The 20,241-nt window shown below is 28.4% G+C and overlaps 4 protein-coding genes across 11 annotated transcripts in view; 2 read left to right on the forward strand and 2 right to left on the reverse strand.

The window, feature by feature from the left end:
- Positions 1-634: 634 nt before the first annotated feature.
- Smsr (Sphingomyelin synthase related) lies at positions 635-4,784 on the forward strand. 2 transcript variants are annotated; one of them, XM_074249734.1, is made up of 6 exons: positions 635-795; positions 929-1,227; positions 1,704-2,070; positions 2,537-2,859; positions 3,006-3,304; positions 4,236-4,784. In XM_074249734.1, the coding sequence occupies exons 3-6, from the start codon at positions 1,765-1,767 to the stop codon at positions 4,625-4,627; spliced, it is 1,320 nt and encodes a 439-aa protein (XP_074105835.1). In that variant the 5' UTR covers positions 635-795; positions 929-1,227; positions 1,704-1,764; the 3' UTR covers positions 4,628-4,784. The 2 variants fall into 2 exon arrangements, with proteins under 2 accessions (XP_074105835.1, XP_074105834.1); XM_074249733.1 differs by having other exon boundaries at positions 636-795; positions 2,531-2,859.
- A 140-nt stretch (positions 4,785-4,924) lies between these two features.
- Smyda-5 (SET and MYND domain containing, arthropod-specific, member 5) lies at positions 4,925-9,751 on the forward strand. Its single transcript, XM_074249732.1, has 5 exons — positions 4,925-6,381; positions 6,875-7,671; positions 8,639-8,865; positions 8,984-9,092; positions 9,445-9,751. The coding sequence occupies exons 2-5, from the start codon at positions 6,887-6,889 to the stop codon at positions 9,749-9,751; spliced, it is 1,428 nt and encodes a 475-aa protein (XP_074105833.1). The 5' UTR covers positions 4,925-6,381; positions 6,875-6,886.
- Positions 9,741-12,288, reverse strand: LOC141531754 (uncharacterized). The gene is made up of 3 exons (XM_074249735.1): positions 11,417-12,288; positions 11,127-11,317; positions 9,741-10,227 (listed from the first exon to the last, which is right to left on the reverse strand). Exons 1-3 carry the CDS (start codon positions 11,962-11,964, stop codon positions 9,848-9,850), a joined length of 1,119 nt encoding a protein of 372 aa, XP_074105836.1. The 5' UTR covers positions 11,965-12,288; the 3' UTR covers positions 9,741-9,847.
- A 785-nt stretch (positions 12,289-13,073) lies between these two features.
- Positions 13,074-20,241, reverse strand: part of Nord (neuron derived neurotrophic factor nord) — a 106,955-nt gene continuing 99,787 nt past the window's right edge. For 2 of the 7 annotated variants that reach the window (XM_074249513.1, XM_074249511.1), the window contains 6 exons: positions 16,257-16,384; positions 15,141-15,459; positions 14,739-14,982; positions 14,405-14,641; positions 14,129-14,284; positions 13,074-13,673 (listed from right to left, as the gene is read on the reverse strand). In XM_074249513.1, the coding sequence (XP_074105614.1) occupies positions 13,311-13,673; positions 14,129-14,284; positions 14,405-14,641; positions 14,739-14,982; positions 15,141-15,459; positions 16,257-16,384 (1,447 nt within the window). In that variant the 3' untranslated portion in view covers positions 13,074-13,310. Of the gene's footprint in view, positions 13,678-14,128; positions 14,285-14,404; positions 14,642-14,738; positions 14,983-15,140; positions 15,460-16,256; positions 16,385-18,549; positions 19,297-20,241 lie in introns of those variants that run through there. The other 5 variants (XM_074249510.1, XM_074249508.1, XM_074249509.1 and 2 more) reach the window with 5 other exon arrangements.

Here is a 20,241-nt window from a genome sequence, read left to right on the forward strand (position 1 = left end):
ATAAGACAATATATTTTAAGAGTAATTTAATATAATATAAATTTCTTTGTATCAGTATTATTTTAAAGTTCTACATTTTCAGTTAACTTTGGACTTAAAATTTTATTAAACTTAATAACTATTTTGATAGAAAATTGTAGCTCAAATTACCTGAAAGTTAATGGAATAAACTTTCTCTGAAACTTTGAGGTTAAATTTATGACAATCTGTCATTGAAATATGTCTTCAACTTGATATCAATAATTTGCACTTCAAGTCTTTCCGGAAAATTGTCGTCAAAATACGTCTGTAGATGGACGTTAATTTGCAGTACAAATTGTAAGCAAATTTCCGTCAAATGTTGGAAGAGCAAAAATTACTGTAAATTTACCGTAAGGTTGATCGAAATTATTGCTCAGAAAACATTTGCTGAGCAAGTGTGGCTATCAGGGTGTTTGCATCCGTAAAAAATAAAAATCACGAGCGCCATCTTGAACTTGTGAATTTTCTAGTAATCTTCCGTGCCAGATGTTGATTATGTCAGCAGCTGTTTTTTTTTATGACATTATAATTTAAATAAATTATTGACAGAAAGTGCGCTGCACGCCATCTTGCGGCAACGCCCGTAACCTCAAAAAATTCAACAAATTCTCTGTTTGACACCTAAAACTAAACTAAGAAGAATAAAAAGTAGGACACTCACATGTTACAGTTATTTATCATTTCAATTCAACATTTACACATTTACAGTTTACAGTTAGCAGTTAATAACATTAAACAACACCGGATCATCAACCAGCCACCAGTCAGCACAAGGTATCATAACCGCTTGTCATTAGTTTGTTTTATAATTATAATTATAATTGTAATTTTATGATTATAATTATTTGTCACATCCTAAGTATCATACAATAGCTTGACTAATACACATACCTCTTCTCTCTTCTAGTCCGTAGTTCCAACTCAACCGCGCCAGCAAAATTCATTGTTCAGTGCGATAATAAATACGGCCTTGTTATCAGTATCAGTGAATATTTTAATTGTCTATTTGTTTTCTATTAAAAATTCCATTAGCGACATGGCTGAAATTATTTGTTCGGCTAAAAATATGTGAGCGCTGAAGTAATATTTTTTTAAAATATTTTTGTTGAAATATAAATATAAATAATAACATGCGTCCAGTATCAACATCGCTCAGAATAATGTTTAATTATTCTTAAAAATAAAAACTGCCACCAAGACAAAGAAGGTATTTATTTATTATATTTTTATTTCAGCTAATTTTATTTTATAGAATTATTTGTAAAAATTAAATAAGCTGACTTATTCTTACACATTTATATATAAACACATGCTAAGTGATTAATGGATAATTAATAGTAATCATTAAGCATGATAATTAACACCTTTGTTATCAGAATCAGGGTGTCATTAAAAAAGAGATTATGATGAAAATTAAATTAATCGTCTGAAAATTTTTGTAGTTTATTTTGTTGAAAAATTATTTAAAAAAAAAAAAAAATTACATATGATCCGAAAAAACATCCCGTATAATTTGAATTATGCTTAGTAAAATCTTGGATTATATAATTTTTTAAAAAATTGTGATATTCAATTTTTTTCTTTTTTAATTTATAAATTTTTTTAATTTGCGATTAATTTTTTTTTAAATTGTTCATTTTTTTTTTTTTTTTTTTTTTTTTTTTTCAAAAATGATAGATCGGGATCGGAAATTGGAGTGTCTGCGACAGCTGATTGACTACCCGTAGTTTTATTGTATCTGATATGGCCAAGACGCTGCCGAAGGACATCGTCAACTGGACGAACGAGGACGTGATCAAATGGCTCGAAGAGTCCGGGCATGGATCCTGTGCGTTTTACTTCAAGGCTCATGACATTGATGGCAAGTCTCTGCTGACAATCCGCGAAGATGATCTCAAGAGCCAGGGGATGAAAATTGTGAAGCTGGGAGATGTTAAGAGACTTTATATCAGTATTAAAAAATTGCAGAAGGAAAATATGGCGGTTTTATTTGAGCTGGGGCAGCTTGAGTTTAGTTCTTCGAATTTTTATTCTCATAATAGGCAAGAGGTTTGTTTTTTATTATTATTATTTTTTTAATACATTTAAAAAAATTTTTTTTTAATTAAAATTCTGGCTAAAAAATAAGAAATAAAAAAAAATGCATAAAGACTTTAATTTCCTACAAAAAAAAAGGTATTTTGTGATTTTTTTGTATTTTCAATATTTTACACCATTAAAAAAAAAAAAAAAAAAAAAAAAAAAAAAAAAAAAACAATATAAAATTTTTCACATTCATTAAACAATGCAGCTGTTTATTATCGATCACAATTAACAATAGAAAGACAATATTATGTACATTAAACTTCTTTATTAATTGTCCTGTCATCCGTAAATATTTCAAATCATTTTACACCACTGCAATATTCAATACATTGATTATTTTTTCTAAATAAAATTATTTTCCATGACAATAAATTACATACTTAATAAAAAAAAAAAAAAAAAATTACTAATTAAAATTGTCTAGTTACAGAGTTTCATATCAAACAACGAAAGTTCAGTAGACCCAGAATTCTATTCAGCGTCAGTATCCGACGACGGACATGCCTCGCATCTACCTCCAGAAATCTGGAAAGCATTTATCAGCCTGGGCTATTTGTTCATAGTGACGTGGATCACAGCCTTCGTGATGGTGATAGTCCACGACAGAGTTCCAGACATGAAAAAATACCCGCCATTGCCAGACATTTTTCTTGACAATGTCCCTCACATACCCTGGGCTTTTGACATCTGCGAAGTAACTGGTACATTGTTGTTCGCTATCTGGCTGATGGTTCTTATATTTCATAAATATAGGTAAAGTTTATTGATTTAAATTATTAATAAAAATAATTAATAATTACGGCAAAAAATTTTGAAATAAATTTATGAATTGTTATTTTGAATTAACAGCAAAAATATTTACACAGTAAAAAATAATTAATAAAAAATTAATTTTACAGGTTTATTTTACTGAGAAGATTCTTCGCTTTATCGGGGACAGTGTTCCTGTTGAGATGCGTGACGATGCTGATAACGTCTCTGAGTGTTCCTGGAGCACATTTACAGTGCCAACCCAGACCGACTCCTGACGATCCCTGGGCGAAAACCGCCTACGGGGAGCTGTATAATAAAATTTCAATGGCGTATGTCATCTGGCGAGGCGCTGGGATGTCTATTCAGGGAGTTAGAACGTGCGGGGACTATATGTTCAGCGGACACACCGTCGCGCTGACAATGCTTAACTTTTTTATTACTGAGTGTGAGTTGCTTCTGTTTATCAGTTTGATTTTTATCGATCTTCGGGTGTCAAGGCTTTGATTACTTAATTCACTCGAGGCTAATTTATTTATTGCGTCAGATGTAAATATTTATGCTTTGTTCGAATCGATGTTGTTGAGTAGATAAGTTTTGAATTTATGGAATTTTTTCTCATAAATATTTTATTTTTAAAAGTTATAGAAGATTTAATTAATTGATATGAAAATTAATTTATATTAAAAAATTTTTAATTATTATATATTTTTATATTTTTTCATATATTAATATATTAGAAAATGAGATAGTTTTTATCATATTGCAATTAAGAGCCATAATGATTTTTTAAAATTTGTAAAATTAACAATTTAATTTTTGACGATATTGAAAATTTTAAAAAATTTAAGCCACCCTGAAAGAAATTTTTTGTAGCCAAAATTAAAATGGAGAAAGTTTAAATTAAAAATTTTAGATTAAATTTTGAAAATACGAGAAAATTAAAAAAAAAATTTTTTTTTTTTTTGAAAATTAAATTTTTTACTAAAAAATTCCTTTTTAATTTTCCCGTATTTCTCATATTTTAACCGAAAATTATCATAAAAAGTCAAAAACAATTTTTTGGGGCTAGATTTGAATTATAAAAAGTTTGACATCAATTTTTTTGATTAAATTTTGGAAAAAAAAAAAAAAAAAAAATTATAAGAAACTTTTTTTGTATAGATAATTTAATTTTAAACAAGAAAATTCCTTTTTAATTTTTGTGTATTTCTCATATTTTAACCAAAAATTGGTATAAAAAATCAAAAACAATTTTTTGTAACTAAAATTAAATTATGAAAATTTTGATATTAATTTTTTTGATTAAATTTTTTTATAAAAAAATTATAAAAAGGTTTTTTTGTAAAAAATTTATAAAAAAATTTTAATTTTTGCAGATACGCCTCGCCAATTCTACTTCTTGCACACATTCACGTGGATGCTGAACATGTTCGGTATATTCTTCATCCTAGCAGCCCACGAGCACTACTCAATAGACGTGTTCGTAGCGTTCTACATAACGTCTCGGCTGTTTCTGTACTACCACACGTTAGCGAACAACCAAGCATTAATGCAGCGTGACTCCATAAGAACCAGAGTGTGGTTCCCTCTGTTCAGCTTCTTCGAGTCGTCCGTCGACGGGATCGTTCCCAACGAGTACGAGTCACCTTCGAAGATAATCTGCAACCTCGTGTGCACGTGTCGCGACATCGCCAACGCTCTTAGACAGAAAATAAGTATTTCTAATCTCCAACGCACTGTCAACGACAGCACAAAAAAGGGTCTTTGATATTGACACTGTGTCTGTTTTAATCATGATAAATTTTAAATATATCTAGATAATTGTAATTGTTAACGATCTCTAGGTAAAATTGTAATTATCTTTGCTATTTTTATAAGTAACTATAATTAATAATAATACAATATAATATAATATATTAAATTAACTGGCTATATGAAATAATTAATTTAATTTTCAAAGAGACTGCATGAAAACGTGACTGATGTTTGATAAATTCTTCGTAATGCAAGTGCTCGAAAATTATCTTGAAATTAATAAATCTATATTTAAAATTAATGAGCTTATATCTTTAAAAACGTCAATAGTTAATTTAACAAAATTAATTATTTAATTTAAAATTTTATTTATTCATAGTTTACAAATTACAGCAGACACACAGTGTCTGAAAAGTAGCTAGTAATTATTTAAGTAAATAAATGTTTTAATAAATTAGTAATTAAATTTTCTCCAGGTTTGGCGATACACGATACATGAAAAATGTTATAAAAAAAAAATCAGTAAAAAAATATTTATAGCCGGTAGACATGTAATCGAATGAAGAATACCAATGGATAACGTTTTTATCGTCGATTGGTCAAGACTTCAATGTATGTATATGTATATGTATATACATAATATATAATATAAATAAAAAACGAACATATGGATTACGTACATACTGCGGATCTGGAAGACGTTTCTATAATGTTAATGAACATGGTATCGGTACCGAGAGAACTCGAGTTGTATCTACCTATGTAATATTACTTTTGGAATAAACCGATCGCCATTTACGGATTTTACAAGCGTTTCTACGATCACGTTCCCGAGAGAATATTTATCTTACAGCGTATTGAGCTTTCCTCACTCTCGTTTTACAAATCAACACATCTCTCTACTTTTATATAACAAATTTATTTATCTACGTCGTTTTATCGGTTTCTAATGTTTACTCTGTTCTATTATAAGGAGCTCTTGTCTTTAAAGGATCATTTTATTTTTATTTTTACTATTTCTTTTAACAGGATTGATATTTTTTTAAATTTAACTTGAAAAAATTGTATAAATTTTTTTTTAAGCTAAGATTCTAACTAGAAAAATATTGTTATAGTTTTATTGCATATTACTTACAATTATAACCCTAAAATAAGTCTATATATCTTCATTTGAGCGATCCGCCATTTTATCGGACTTGTTCGCGCCATTTTGATGCGTAAAGTGTTGTAAATTTTCAAATTAATAATTTTAATTTATTTTTAAGATATTCTTCCAATTAAAAAGAATTTTTTTTTTTTAATTATTATCGCGTATTACTCATAATAATAACCTAAAAAGGGTTTATATATATCTTAATTTGGGAAATTCGCCATTTTGAAAAAAATATTGGCGCTGTTTTTAAAATTACAATCCGGTAAGTTTTAAAAATTGAAAAGTTAATAAATATTTATTTATTTTCAAGATATTTAATAAGAAGAAATATTTTATTATATAATTTTAGCAAATTCGTTATATAATTATAATTGAAAACAATTTTTATCAACTATTTTTATAAACACAATCCTGTAATTTTTTTAAATATGAAATAATTTTTTTTTTATTCATATTTGAAAACGTAACAATTAAAACACTCTATTAGAATTTTCTTCCTACCATAGTGGATCTATTTATAATCTATAGTTATATTTATAACAACTTCAAGTGTGTAGTGTCACAATCGAGAATCAAGACAGTTTGGTAAATGTTAGCCGCTTAAAATATATACAGTAAGTTTAAAAAATTAATTTTTATAAATATTAATATAAAAAAAAAAATGATTATTTATATTATTTTTAATTAAATTTTTTCATAATAATTTAATTGCCAAAAAAAAAAAAAAAATTAAAAAAATAATTTATGATAACAAAATTAAAAAATATTAAAATGAATATTAATTTATCAAATATTTTATAATTGTTTGAATTTTTATAATAAAAAAAAAAAAATTAAAAATGCAATTTTTTAAAATAAATTTGTTTGTTAAATAAAATTTATGACATTAAAAAATTTTTAATTTTTTTTTTTCCCAATAATTTAATTAAAAATTTTTAGATATTTGCTAATGTTATTGTAACAAAAATTTTAATTTTAATTTATTTATTTTATTTGATTAAATAAATTAATAAATTATGTAAATTAAATAAATTAATAATTTATATAAATTAAATAAATTAATCAATTTATCTTAATTTAATTATTAAAAAAGTCAATAAATTTCAGTGTAATAAAAAAATGGAGACGGGAAAATGCGGAGTGTGTCAATCAGAAGCAAAGCACCGTTGCACGGGTTGCAAGATAAAATTTTACTGCAGTGCAGCTCACCAACGAGACGATTGGCCAGTTCACAAGCAAACCTGCCAATCCTGGCAAGTAAGCACATCCCCAGAGCTGGGGAAGCACTTGATAGCATCCCGAGACTTGAACCCCGGCGACCTGGTGATCGCGGAGACCCCGTTGGTCTGGGGTCCGGCAAGACAAACTGAACGAGTGTGTGTTGGCTGTGGAGAGCCTGGAGTCCGAGTTCGGTGTCCAGGGTGTTCTTGGTACGCGTGCAAAGTCTCCTGTGACGGACTCGTCGACGAAAACCGGCACGGAGTCGAGTGCAAAGTGCTCGCGAGTCTGAGACTCCTTCCGTCCTACAACATCCTGATGGTCCTTAGGATGATCCTGGTGCACAAAAAAAGCCACTCTCGCTGGCAGACTCTTGCAAGCCTCCAGAGCCACGAGGATGATCGCGGGCCTGGTACAGAAGCTTTTGAAGAAACTGAGGCTGTTATTCACCAGCTCCAGCCGGTTATTGATAAAGTCTTGGGGATTGATAAAGCCACTGTGAGGAAAATCTGCGGGCTCATTGATGTCAATGCTTTGGAGACGAATCCTCCCGAAGGCTCTGTTGCCATTTATCAGCATGCTTGCTTGATGGAACACTCTTGTCTTGCTAATACTACCCATAATTTTTTTATTGATAACAAAGGGCGGCCCAGGATTATTGTTATTGCTGCGACGTCTATTAAAAAGTGAGAATTTTTAATAAAATTTTCTTGAATCAAATAAATAATTTTGAACAATATTTTCTTGATTTAACTTAATTTTAATTGATTAAAGACAATAAAACTCTTTAAAAATTATTTCTTAGCTCAAGAATTTTTCTCTTGATTCAAATTAATTTCTTTTTCAAGTCTACAATTATTATTTATATAAATCTAAATAAAATTTATGGACTAGTAAGCATTGAAAAAAAATTAATTATTACACAGAAAAAAAAATTAACTTGGATACAGAAAATAATTTTAAAGATGAATTTTTTGAACTAAAAAATTTTTCTTAGTTTAAGTAAATTTTAATTGATTAAAGACATTGAAACTCTTCAAAATTATTTTATAGTTCAACAATTTTTTTCTTGATTTAAATTAATTTTTTTTTTCTTGGGTGTATATAAAATCATAATTAAAAGTAATGATATTTTTACATAGAAAGTAAATAAAACTAAGAAATTTTATTAAGAGAACTAAGAAAATATTACTTTTTGCATTACTTGCACAATGTTTTCAGCATGATTAGTGAGTACAGTTACTATCCATGCTTAAAATCTTATAAATAATGAATTAAAATAAAAATAATAAATTTCAGTACGTTCCTGATGAAGATTAAAATAAATTCCATCATAATTTAAAAAATTGAGCTTAAAAAAAATTTTTTTAATTCTTAGTTACATTTTTAGATAAAAAATTTTTAAATATTTACCGATGATTTTTTTTTTTTTTTAATATTAATTACAAATTTTAAAAACTAATTATTAAATAGAGCTTTCGTACATCCATACATTGTATGCATGGATTGAATTTCTGGAATTAGTGATGATAAAATTGGCGAAGTAAAATTTTTTAATAGCCACTTACTTATTCTTTTATTAACACTAAACCATTTGAGTAAAGTCCTTGAGGTAAAATGTGACAATTAAATTAATTTTAATGAAATTTTCAGAGGCGAGCACATAAGTACCACGTATACTCACGTTTTATGGTCAACAAGAGCACGCCGGGAGCATTTATTAGCGACCAAATACTTTGCATGTCATTGCGAGCGCTGTAAAGATCCAACGGAACTAAAAAGTCATCTGGGAACTCTTAAATGTACTTGTGGATCCGGTCTTGTTCTACCTAGAGATCCGCTGGATTTAGAGACCGAGTGGTTTTGTGATTCATGTCCAGGTATTTTATTTAATTGCAATTATAATTTATTTGTTAAGATTTAAGGATAAACATTTATTTTTCTTGTATAATTATAATTAAAGTAAATTTTTTTTTTTTTTTTTTTTTTTTTTTTAAGGAACTCTCACATCTGTGGAAGTGATGCAGCTGACAGAGCGCTTGGGCGAAGAAGTTGAAACTGCAATGGCAAGTGCCAAAGAATCTGTATTAACTGATTTATTATCCAGGTAATTTTAATTTTATTAAATTAAATAAATTTTATAAAGCCCGCGCAAAATTTTAAAAATTTTTTAATTAAATTTAAGTAAAAAAAAATTTTTTTTTTGTGCCCTTATGGCTTTTGGAATTCACCTAGGATGCCATAAGGGCGTATAAAAAAATTCTATTATTTTTTTTTAAGTCCAAAAAAATTTTTAGTTTGAAGAAATTTTCATGAAAAAATTTTTTTTTGGGAATCAACTTACTTTTGTATGAAACGTGAAGAAATGCAAAAAAAAAATTTTTTTTCATACTAAAATTTTTTTTTTGGACTTAGAAAAAAAATAGGATTTTAATACAAGATTAATTAATAAAAAATAGATTGCAAGTACTTCTTCATCCCGGTCATCAACATTGCATCGCAGTTGCGCACTCTCTCGTCCAACTACAGTCTTCAGATAACCCGCAAAAACGCGAGTTGTGTTTGCGCATCCTAGAAACGACATCAATCCTAGATCCTTATGGAACAAGACTGGGTTTATATACGGCGGTCGCATTACGAGAGCTCGCTTCGTGCCCTGGGGAAGATCGAAGGCTCAATTTGGAACGCGCTACTCAGTTGCTAAAACATGAACCAGTTGGTAGTCCCGGTGAAAAATTTAAAAAACTTATTGAGATTGAGTTATAATTATTTATTTATGAATATAAATATAAATATAAATCCAAGACTACATTTATATATAATTTATTAATTATTAATTATTAATTTTGATGCATGGAATTTTTAATTAACATAAGGACCACGTGGAATTTTAATACTAATAATTTCAGGAACAGAATTAGGCTCCGTAGTTTTCTTCAAACACAGAGAATTCACCCAGGAGACTAGAGAGAGCGCCTCGTTGAGAAACGCATAGAGAAACGGATGCACCGCGGCATTTATTAGCGACAGTAATGTCAAAACAACTTGCAAATGCCACCAGAATTTATGGGATACTTTCAAGTATAATTTAACCAGCAGAAATGACCACTGGGGCATTCGACACAAAACAAACACGCCGATTAGGGTGAGGATCACTCGGACTGTTCGCCGTTTACGCATCACGTGCTTGGGGATTTTTTTCTTCGCTGGTCTTGGGCCGCTGTTGCTCACACTTGTTGATGCTGGAAAATTTTATTAATATTAATTTAATTACAATTTTTTTCAGGTGTGAAGATTTTATTAAAATTTCGCATTTAAAAAAAAAGTTACTGAGATTTATTTGACTTTTTTAATTTTAATTATAAAGAACAAATAATTGTTTTTTTTTTTTCTGCCAAAAATTTACAATTTTTACATGTAAAAAAAAAAAAACTTAATTTTTAAAAAAAAAAAAAAAAAAAAAAAAAAAATGTGATTTCTTCAGGTGAAGAAGAAAATTATTGAAAATTTTCTAAAATTTATATTTTTCTAAAAAAATTCCTCTTTTTTTTAATATTAATTTTTTTTTTTCAGTGTATTTTTACAAAAATTTTTTTTGGGTTCTCTGAGCAAAAGTAAATCCCAGTTCTAAAACTTTATTTTAAATATTTTGTTCTTAGAAATATTTAGGGGAGGGTGGGGCAAGACGGCCCACCTAAGCCATTTTTTAATTTTTGTGGCTTTCTACTATCAAGTGAATTTACACTCGTCCAACTTTGACTCAATTCACCGAAATTTTTCAGAAGTTCCAAAAAAATTTTTTTTTTTGGGGGAGGGGGGCAAGATGGTCCACCTCCAAAATATGATGAAAAAATAGAAAAATCAATTTTTGGTCAATTTTTGAGGTGGGCCATCTTACCCCAGGTGGACCATCTTGCCCCACCCTCTCCAAAAATTCAAAATTCAATTTTACATACAATTTAAAATTATTCTTTCCCGCACGAGACATTAAGAAAGCATTAAAAATTATTTTTTAAAATTAAATAAATTAAATAATTGTCTTCAAATAAATTAAATTATTAATAGTTAATAAATCCTTCTATCACTGTAGACAGAGTATTGTTATAAAAATTAAAAAATAATAATTTTTTTCAGGCATTACCTGTAGAAATTTCTTGACTGATAGTCGACTCGGAAGCTATACTGTTCCCAATTTTCTTCCTGTGAATATTGAGGGCCAGTAGAATGTAAACAACAATAAACACCGCGGCGAGCGGCAGAAAAATAACAGTAAACAAGGCTGTGTAAATAGTAGTCACAAACTGGCGATCACTGACGAGACACAGCATCGCTCTAAATTTATAACAATATTTAAAACAATAATAATTACCAAGTAATTCCGAAACAATGGAGCTAAGAATTGCAAAATAAGTCTAATAAAATAAAACGTACGAGTAAGCCGTCGAATTGTTTATTATTGTAACAGCTTCCGTGTTGTAGATGTTCAGGACGGGGTAAGAAGAGCCCAAGGCGACGCCCCACGTGAAAAGTAGCGTAGCAACCAGGAACCCAACGGAGCTTGAGGAAGATTTTGAGGAAGAAGTCGGGACCTGGGCCCGGATCGCCTGGAACCGGTCCGTCGCGACGAAAGCGAGGTTTAAGGACGCGACTATCATCGCCACTGTCTGCAGGAACGGAATCAAGGAGCAGGCGCTCGAGGGGAGCTTCCAGAGGTGTGTCCTTCCGGAGACGTTCGCCAGAACGTTGGTCCCCGTCGTGGTCAGCATTAATAAGTCCGCTGCCGCCAAAGACACCAGCGAGGACCGGTACAACGGTCTCAAGTTACTTCGGTTCGTCGTCCCCTGCGGGATGGCTATTCTGACCACCACCCCCACGTTCGCTAGGATCCCCACGATTATTATCGGCCACGCTATCACCTGGATCACTTGCCGAAACTCTTCTTGCAGCACGATGAAATCTTCCTCGAACGCGACACTCATTTTTTTTTTTTTAATTAAACGCTTGCTTGGGAGATATAAAAGCAACTGCTGCTAAAATGTTTAAGTTGTTAGTTTCTTGTTCTGCTCAACACTTGCTGGATTTATACATTTTAGACATTTAAATGTAAACGCGACAGAAATAGATAAGACGGACGTGGATCTGGAATTTCTTGAGAGCGAGTGTGGGTAACTGCGCTCTGGTAACTACTGGTACTTACTGAAGAAAAAGTTTTTTTTTTTTTATGGATGAGGTAGTTAGCGACATATGAACATTTTTACGCTTCAGTTGGTTTTTGTTGAATGGGCGATCGATTTGTGATAAGTTTTTTTAAGTATCAGCGGGATTATTTGTGTGGAAAATTTTTTTTATTAAATTTTAAATAAATTGAATAATTTTTTATTTACTTTTGAATAAATTAGCTAATTTATTTATTTAGCTATATTTTTATTTTTGAGAAAATATTTTAAAAAGATAGTTTTTATGATTTACAAAAAAATAAAATTTTTGTAAAAATTATTAAAATTTTTTATTTACATTTGTTTATTTATTTTTTCACTTATTTATTTATTTAGAAGGAAAATTTTTAAAAAAAGTTTATAGTTATAATTTTAATGATTTATATTTTTAAAAAAATTGTTTCTTTGAAAAAATTGTCAAATTTGGAAAAATTTTTTATTTATGTTAAAATTTATTGTTTAATAATTTATTTTTAAAATTGAGTTTTTAATCGTAGTTTTAAGTAAATTTATATTTTTGACGATGAAAAATTTTTTAAATGAAAAAAAGAAATTATCACAAATTTCAAATTCTAAAAAATTTTGATCAAAGTTAATTTCAAATTAAAAAAAATTTTTTTTTCGTAATTTTTATGTATTTTTAAGTAAAAATACGTTATTTTTCGAAAAAAAAATTTTTTAGTACGCCCTTATGCCTTTTTGAGGGTATTTTTTCCGGGATACGCCTTTATGGCCTCAGTAACACGATTTAACATAAATTATTAAATTATTAAATAATTTCTACCAATTATTTACTGTTCTGATTATTTAAAAAAATTAAAAAATTTACTCAAAAATATTCCGAATAATTTATAAAAAAAAAAGCGACAAACTGAATTTTTATAAAAAATTTATTAACTTATAATTTAATCTTCACAATAAATTGAATTAAATAATAAATGAAATAAATAAATCGTTTATTATTCAATTAGATGTAACGATAAACGGAGTAAAAAAATACATTACACATTGGCAATAAAGAAAAAATATCATTCACACTTTGATATATACATGCATCCCTTTTAAAATATGTACAAGGTTTATTATCAATTAATTAATTAAATAATTAATTATAGCTGACATCTCCGAGTGTGTACGTCAATAAGAGGATATGAAAGCGACTGTCCATTTATTTGGGCAGTAATCTGAAGGAGATAAGCCTTCGCGGGCTGGAGTCTCTTCACAGTGAAGAGAAGCGCGCGGTTGTCGGGAGGATTCACCCTATCCTCGCACTGCTCCAGAGTGTACTCGGATCTGCGTCGTCGGTGGAGCCCACACTGGTCAGGTATGCTTGCGATCCCCGCGGCAGACGAGCCTCGTAACTCCCGTACCAGGACGCAGTACTTGGCCGCCCCCGCTGATTCTACGCCGACTGTCACTTCGTGGCACTTGCGGAGCGATCGATACTCCCGCGGCAGACTTTTTGTGGGAACCTGCCTCAACAAATTTTTTTTTGCTTAGTAATTATAATTGTCAGTAATTTTTGGACAGGTAAAATTGTAAATTGAATAAAAAAAAATTTATGTGGTATTAAAAAAATATTTCTTAGTATTTAAGAAATATTTTTTAAATCCTAAGAAATTTTTCTTTCAAAGTACTTAAAAAAAAAAAAAAAAAAAAAAAAAAAAAAAAAAACTTGAAAAATTACATCATAAATAGTAATAAGTGTCCCGCCATATTCAAAATTAGAAAAATTACAGTTCGAAATAAAATTTTTGTCATTCAAACTTTGAATGTTAATTTTCAAAGCTTTCAATGTAAATATTACATTTTACAATGTAATTACAGCGTTATTTAATTTTAATTTTAATTACCAATGTACCACAAAGAAGATAGTTCTTTAAAATAATTTTTTTGGTTCAAGAATTTTTTTTTTCAGAGTTCTTACTTCGGGATATAAGATGGAACCCTCTGGGGTGGCTAGAACTTTTACAGAAGACACTTTTGTCAGTTCCTGAGGAGTTGCGTAGATTCCCAGGGTGTAGCGTCTTCCTGGTTCTAAGGACGGAGCTTTTAAGGATGCGTGTCCTATAACTTCTTTTTTCTAATAAAAAAAAATCAATAAATTAATTGATCAGTTAATAATAAAATGAAAATAAAAAATTTATAAATTATTATAAAGTGGACTAATTTTTTTTTTTTAAATTAAAAAAAAAAAAATTACCTTGATAACTCCAGATGGCCCCCGAAGTTTAGCCCACACGATTCCTCCGCCACAAGGAAAAATATAAAACTCTGTAGTTCCATTGTGCGGAGGCTGGTACTGGAAATTCATGAATCCGTCGTATTTTCCTAAATTAGCGGTGACGTAACGACCAGTTCGCAATACTTGAGCTGGAGTTCGTCGGAACTTGAATGACTCCGTGGACACTCGAGTTGAAACATTATTTCTTGTGCTCACCTTTAAAAAATTAAAATTAAAATAAAAAAAAAAAAGTCTTTTTTTTTTTTTTTTTTTTTTTTTCCAGTACGAAAAATAGAAAATTAAAAATACTAACCACATAAAGAGTGAAGTCATACGTAGTGTTGTATTTCAGGCCATGAAGGGTGAGCTTCGTCTGGTTGAAACAATGCAGGCCCTCAGGATCTCCACGGTGCTGGTGTTCTCTGGAGGAACCGTAGGTTTTTATCGGCCGGGAGTGAGTTTCTAGAAGATTTTGGGCTGCACAGAGAGTTGGTGGGTGCTGACTGCCTCCAGAAGTCACTGCAAGACAGTAGTTGGACGAGTGTGGATCAACATGGCTGAAAATTTTTAAATAAGTAATTATAATTAATTAATTAAAAAATTAAACATGATAAAAGTAATTTTTTTTTTTTTTTTTAGATTTTTATTATTTATTTGTGGAAAGTAATTTTTAATTAAAAAAAAAAATGTATTTATTATTTTTATTGACAAATACCTTTTACTCCAGGAAACAGTAAGCCGACGTCGATTTCTTCTCGGCTGAAATCTAAGTGCGCGGTGTCGTTTCCCGCGAGAGCTCTCATAAGAGACCGGGAGGTGGTCCAGAGCACTGGAGGTTGCGTAGAGCAAGACCGTCTTCGGTGATCTATCAAGAATGTTGGCATCGGTAATTACATCTTTAGTTTTTATCTCAAGTCTGTAAAGTCCCGCACGGACTCGCGGGATCGTAAAGTTTTGCGCCTCGTCGCCCTGGTAGCTGAATAACGGTGATCCCGGGATAAGTGCGTTTACTGGCCATCGTGTCAATCCTGATGCTGTTTTGTCAGTACAGATATGTTCATTCATTTTACTTGAGTATTTATTATTATCATTGTTAAATATTAATTCTAATTATTGACTACTTTTATTTTTTATAAAGTTATTACAAAAAAATTTTATTTGTAAAAAATTTTAATTGCAATTTTTTTTAAATTATTTTTTTATTCTAATTTAATAAATGAACAAATTAAAAACTTCGGCTAACTTTAGTATCATTAAAAAATTAATTAATAAAATTTATAATTGAAAATTAATTATAAAATTAAATTTAATAATTTAAAAAATTTTTAGACCAATTATTAAAATTAAATTATGGTAAAAGAAATTATCAAAATTAAGTTAGCTCATATCTAAAAATTTTTGTAATTTTTTTTATTGAAAAAATTATTACAAAAAAAAAAAATTTGAATTGCAATTTTTAAAAAATTATTTTTTGTTCCAATTAATAAATGAATAAATTAAAAATTTCGGCTAACTTTAATATAATAAAAAAAATTTCATAAGAAGAAATTAAAAAAAATCATAAGAATTTTTCCAAATTATTTTTTTTATTATAATTAATTTAAAGAAAAATTTTTTTTTATTTTACTATTTTTTATAATAAATAAGCGTTGTATTCTATAAGTTTTTTTTTTTTTTTTGGTTTAACTTGTCTTGTGAAATTTATCATAAGGAATCTCCAGATAAATTATAAACTTCAGCGATCTAAAGTAACTAGATTTATTTCGCAAAGAGCTTTCTTAATTTATCTTTTATTTGAGTTGTAAAAAGTAAGTATGTAAATAAAACTTACATTCAGCTTCGCCTTGTCGATTATCCGGTGGTGCCTCGAGGCAGTTGACAGTCCACTCAATAGCCCCACTGCAGGGTGTGACAATAAGTGTAAGAGGATGCCCGTCTCTGTGACTGAGATAGTAAAACCTAAAAGTACATCAGCTGGATCCAGTACGACATTACTTTGCAGATAATAATCAAATTAAGTAATTTAATTGTTTACTACTTACATTTTACTATTTTTTATAAATATTATTTATTATTGAAAAAATTAAAAAAGAAAATTTAATTTTCTTGAAGGGATAAATTTATCAAAAAAAATTTTGAGATATATTTTTATTTAAGAAAGTCATTACATTTTTTTTTATAAAAAAATTTGAGGTTTTTAAGTGAATTTTTAATTCAAGACAATTTAAAAATTAAAAAATGTTAACAAAATTATTTATTGAAAAAAAAATTTTTAAAAGAAGAAATAAAATTTTTCTTATCTGAAAAATTTTTTTAAAACAATTAATTAACTTTCTTGGCTAAAAAATGAATTTTCTCAAACTAAAAAAAGTTTTACATATTTATAAAAATAAAAAAAAAAATTTTTCTTGAATCAATGAAAGATCTTCATTGAATCCAGAAGAAAAAAAAAACATTTGCGTTTATAAAGTAAACAATTTAGTGTATCATTTACCGTATATATAAAGTAAACTAAAATACGTGGCTCGTGGCCTAGTTTAATAAGCCGATGAAAGAGCTGAGCTCGTGCGCTGGGTGGTCCTCGGTCACGAGATCCCTCGTATGAGTTTATCTTATATATACGGATGCATGTACACATGTTTTTGCATTAAAAATCGAGTCCTTAGCAAATAATAATAAATAACAAATAATAAATAATTTATTTATAATATAGAGAAGAAGAAGAAGAAGAAGAAGAAAAAGATGACAAAGGCGTGATTGGCGGAAGAGTGATTGCGTACCGGCAGTGAGCCAGCTTAGCGGCAGCGCGACATTTTGATTGGAGAAACAAAAAGAAGAAAAATAGTTTAGAATTGAAAAGACTTTATTTATTATTTTTTTTTTGGACTGAGGACTGAGGACGTTGCCGTTGCACGTGTGTTCCATTGTAAAATTAGCGTTGCAGAGCTTAGTTTAAGTATATATAGATGAAGATGAGATAGATCTCTATGGATCTGTGTAAGTCTAAGTCTAAGTGTAAGTGTAAGTAAAGAGATGAGAGGAGACACAATGCCGGCGTCGCGGCGTCTGGGGTCGTGGTGTTCGCGACCCCCATGTGCTAAATCGAGCACCGCGTAACGTAGACCAGACGAGTTTACACACGCGCCGTGAATTCTGTCATACCAGCCACGCGGTTACTTACATTAGTACATTAGCTAAATTATTAAGTCAGTAATACACTCTATTGCAATAACTTTATTATTTATTCAATCGATTTTTACTTAGAAGAAATTTTATTTTTTTTAATTTTTTTTTTTATTATTTTTGATAAATTATTACAATAGAAGAAATTTTTATTAATTTAAATTAATTTTACTTGATTCAAGAATTTTTTGTCTTGAATCAAAACAATAAAACTCTTTAAAATTATTATTTAAATACAAAAATACAAGATGATAGTAATTATAAATATCAGCAAAAGTTACGATACTATTGTGAAGAAATAAAAAAAAATTTTTTTCATGGAAAATTTTAGTTAAATTTAACTAAAATTTTTTTGTTAGTGTTTAAAAAAAAAATTTTTTTTTAAATATTTTTATTCTTCCCAAAATTAACAATTGTTAAAAAATTTTTTTTAATAATTTTAAATATTAAATTAATTTAAAAAAAAATGGCAATTTTAAATATTTATTTTCAATTTTGAAAATAATAAAAAAATTTTTAAAAATTCAAATAATACTATTTTTTAAAATAAAAATTACACATAGCGTTTAAAAAAAATTCCAAGACCAAATTTTCTATTGAATTTTTAAAAATAATTCTGTTTTTTACAAAATTAACACATCAAAAAATTTTAATTGAATTTTTTAAATGTTAAATTAATTGAAAAAAGAAAAAAAGTAATTTGAAATTTTTATTTTTGTTAAATTTTGAGAAAGATAAAAATTTAAATGATGTTAATTTTTTAAATAAAATTTTTACTTAACGTTTAGAAAAAAAATGCCCAATTTTGGCAAGACAAGATTTTCTGATATTTTTTTATGTTTTCAGAATTAAAATTTTTTTTTATAATTTTATAAATTTTTTAACATAAAATTAATGCTAAAAAATAAAAAATAATTAAATTAATAAAAAGAAAAACTTACTTGGATATATTTCCAGGTTGAATAACAGCAGGTATTTGATGTTCAGGATACAACATATCCGTTTTATTAATACTATCACGTCGATTATTATTATTATTATTATTATTATTATTATTATTATTATTATTATTATTAGAATTAAAGGTTTGCCGAATTTGTAAGGCATCTTCACCCCTAGCACTGAGATACTTGCGCTGCGTCAGAATAATAGTCACGATAACCAGCCGTAAATTAATCATCAACATTTCAGTAGTTATTAGTCCTCAGAAGCAACTGGCGGAGAAAACACCCGAAATTTAATAGTTAATAATCAATAAATCGATAATAGTCAATAAAATAATAAATGATGTCGTGGTGATCCAAGTACTTGAGTATAAAATGATGTGTGTCGCATAAAGGACTTGAAGAGACTGAGTATGAGGTAGTCGGTTTAGTTGATCAAGGCAAGGCAAGCGAAAGTAGTAGTCGACAAACCCCTCTTGATACTACTCGACTACAAAGTACTCGATCAACTACACACGATCACGTTTTGATGTTGCTGCTGCTGTTTCTACTTCTGCTTATGCTTATGCTTCCACTGCTTTGCTACTGATCTTTAACTCCATCCCTATGCCCTAATAATAATAATTACCTACACTTGTTTATAAGTGTATTATAAACTTACCCCAACAAATTTTATGGAAAATTAGTATAAGTAGCTTTTTTTTTTTTTATATTTTTATTTAAAGGTATTTTTTAAAATATATATTAAATATTTAGGCCAGGATAAGAATTTAGGCTGCTTTTGAAAATGATCTATCTCTAGATACATAATTAAGAAATGATCTTGTATCTTTTGAACTATTGACATTTTTAAAGATATAAGCCCATCCTGATGTTACACTCATCGAGACCTTTCATTTGAGTACCCACATGCATTTTGATATATTTTTCATATATACATATATATAATATATATAAATATATGATAAATTGATGTGGGTACTCAAATGAAAGGTCTCGATGAGTGTAATGTTAGGATGAGCTTATATCTTTAAAATATATATATTATATATATATATATATATATATATATATATATATATATATATATATATATATATATATTTATATATATTGCCAAAAGGGCGTATACTTTTTTTTTTTTTACTAATCGCTCTATTAACACTTTCTAATTGTAAAAATAAAAAAATAAATTTCTAAAGTCAAAAAGGCGTATGTTTTAATTTATACGCCCTTTTAGCTTTAGGATATTGAAAATTTAGTGACCTAAAGCCAAAAGGGCGGATAATTTTTTTTGCCGATTGCTTTGAATTGTCATTTATATGTTACTAATTTTGCTGCATAATTGAAAGTATATATATTGATTATTAAATTACAAATAGGTGTTTTTAAAGGTTATTAAGGTAAAAGACCCAGTTATTGACACTTGCAATTTTATTTTAATTAAAAAAAAAAACAAATCAACTCTAATAAATTAATAAATATAATTTTTGAATTATAAATTTTAAGAAAATTGCTTTTTTTAATTAGAATAAAATTGCAAGTGTCAATAACTGGCTCTTTTACCTTATTACAATTTTAATACGAATTCTGTTTATAATTTTAATTGAAAAATAAAAAAAAAAAAAAACAGTTGCGATATCTAACATGGTTGGTGAGTCAGAGGCGTGAAATTCAACAATATTAAAT

Source organism: Cotesia typhae, unplaced genomic scaffold (genome assembly GCF_013202065.1).
Source record: "Cotesia typhae breed Kobodo isofemale line unplaced genomic scaffold, CoteBio_Ctyphae contig_50, whole genome shotgun sequence".
Classification (NCBI taxonomy): Eukaryota; Metazoa; Arthropoda; class Insecta; order Hymenoptera; family Braconidae; genus Cotesia; species Cotesia typhae.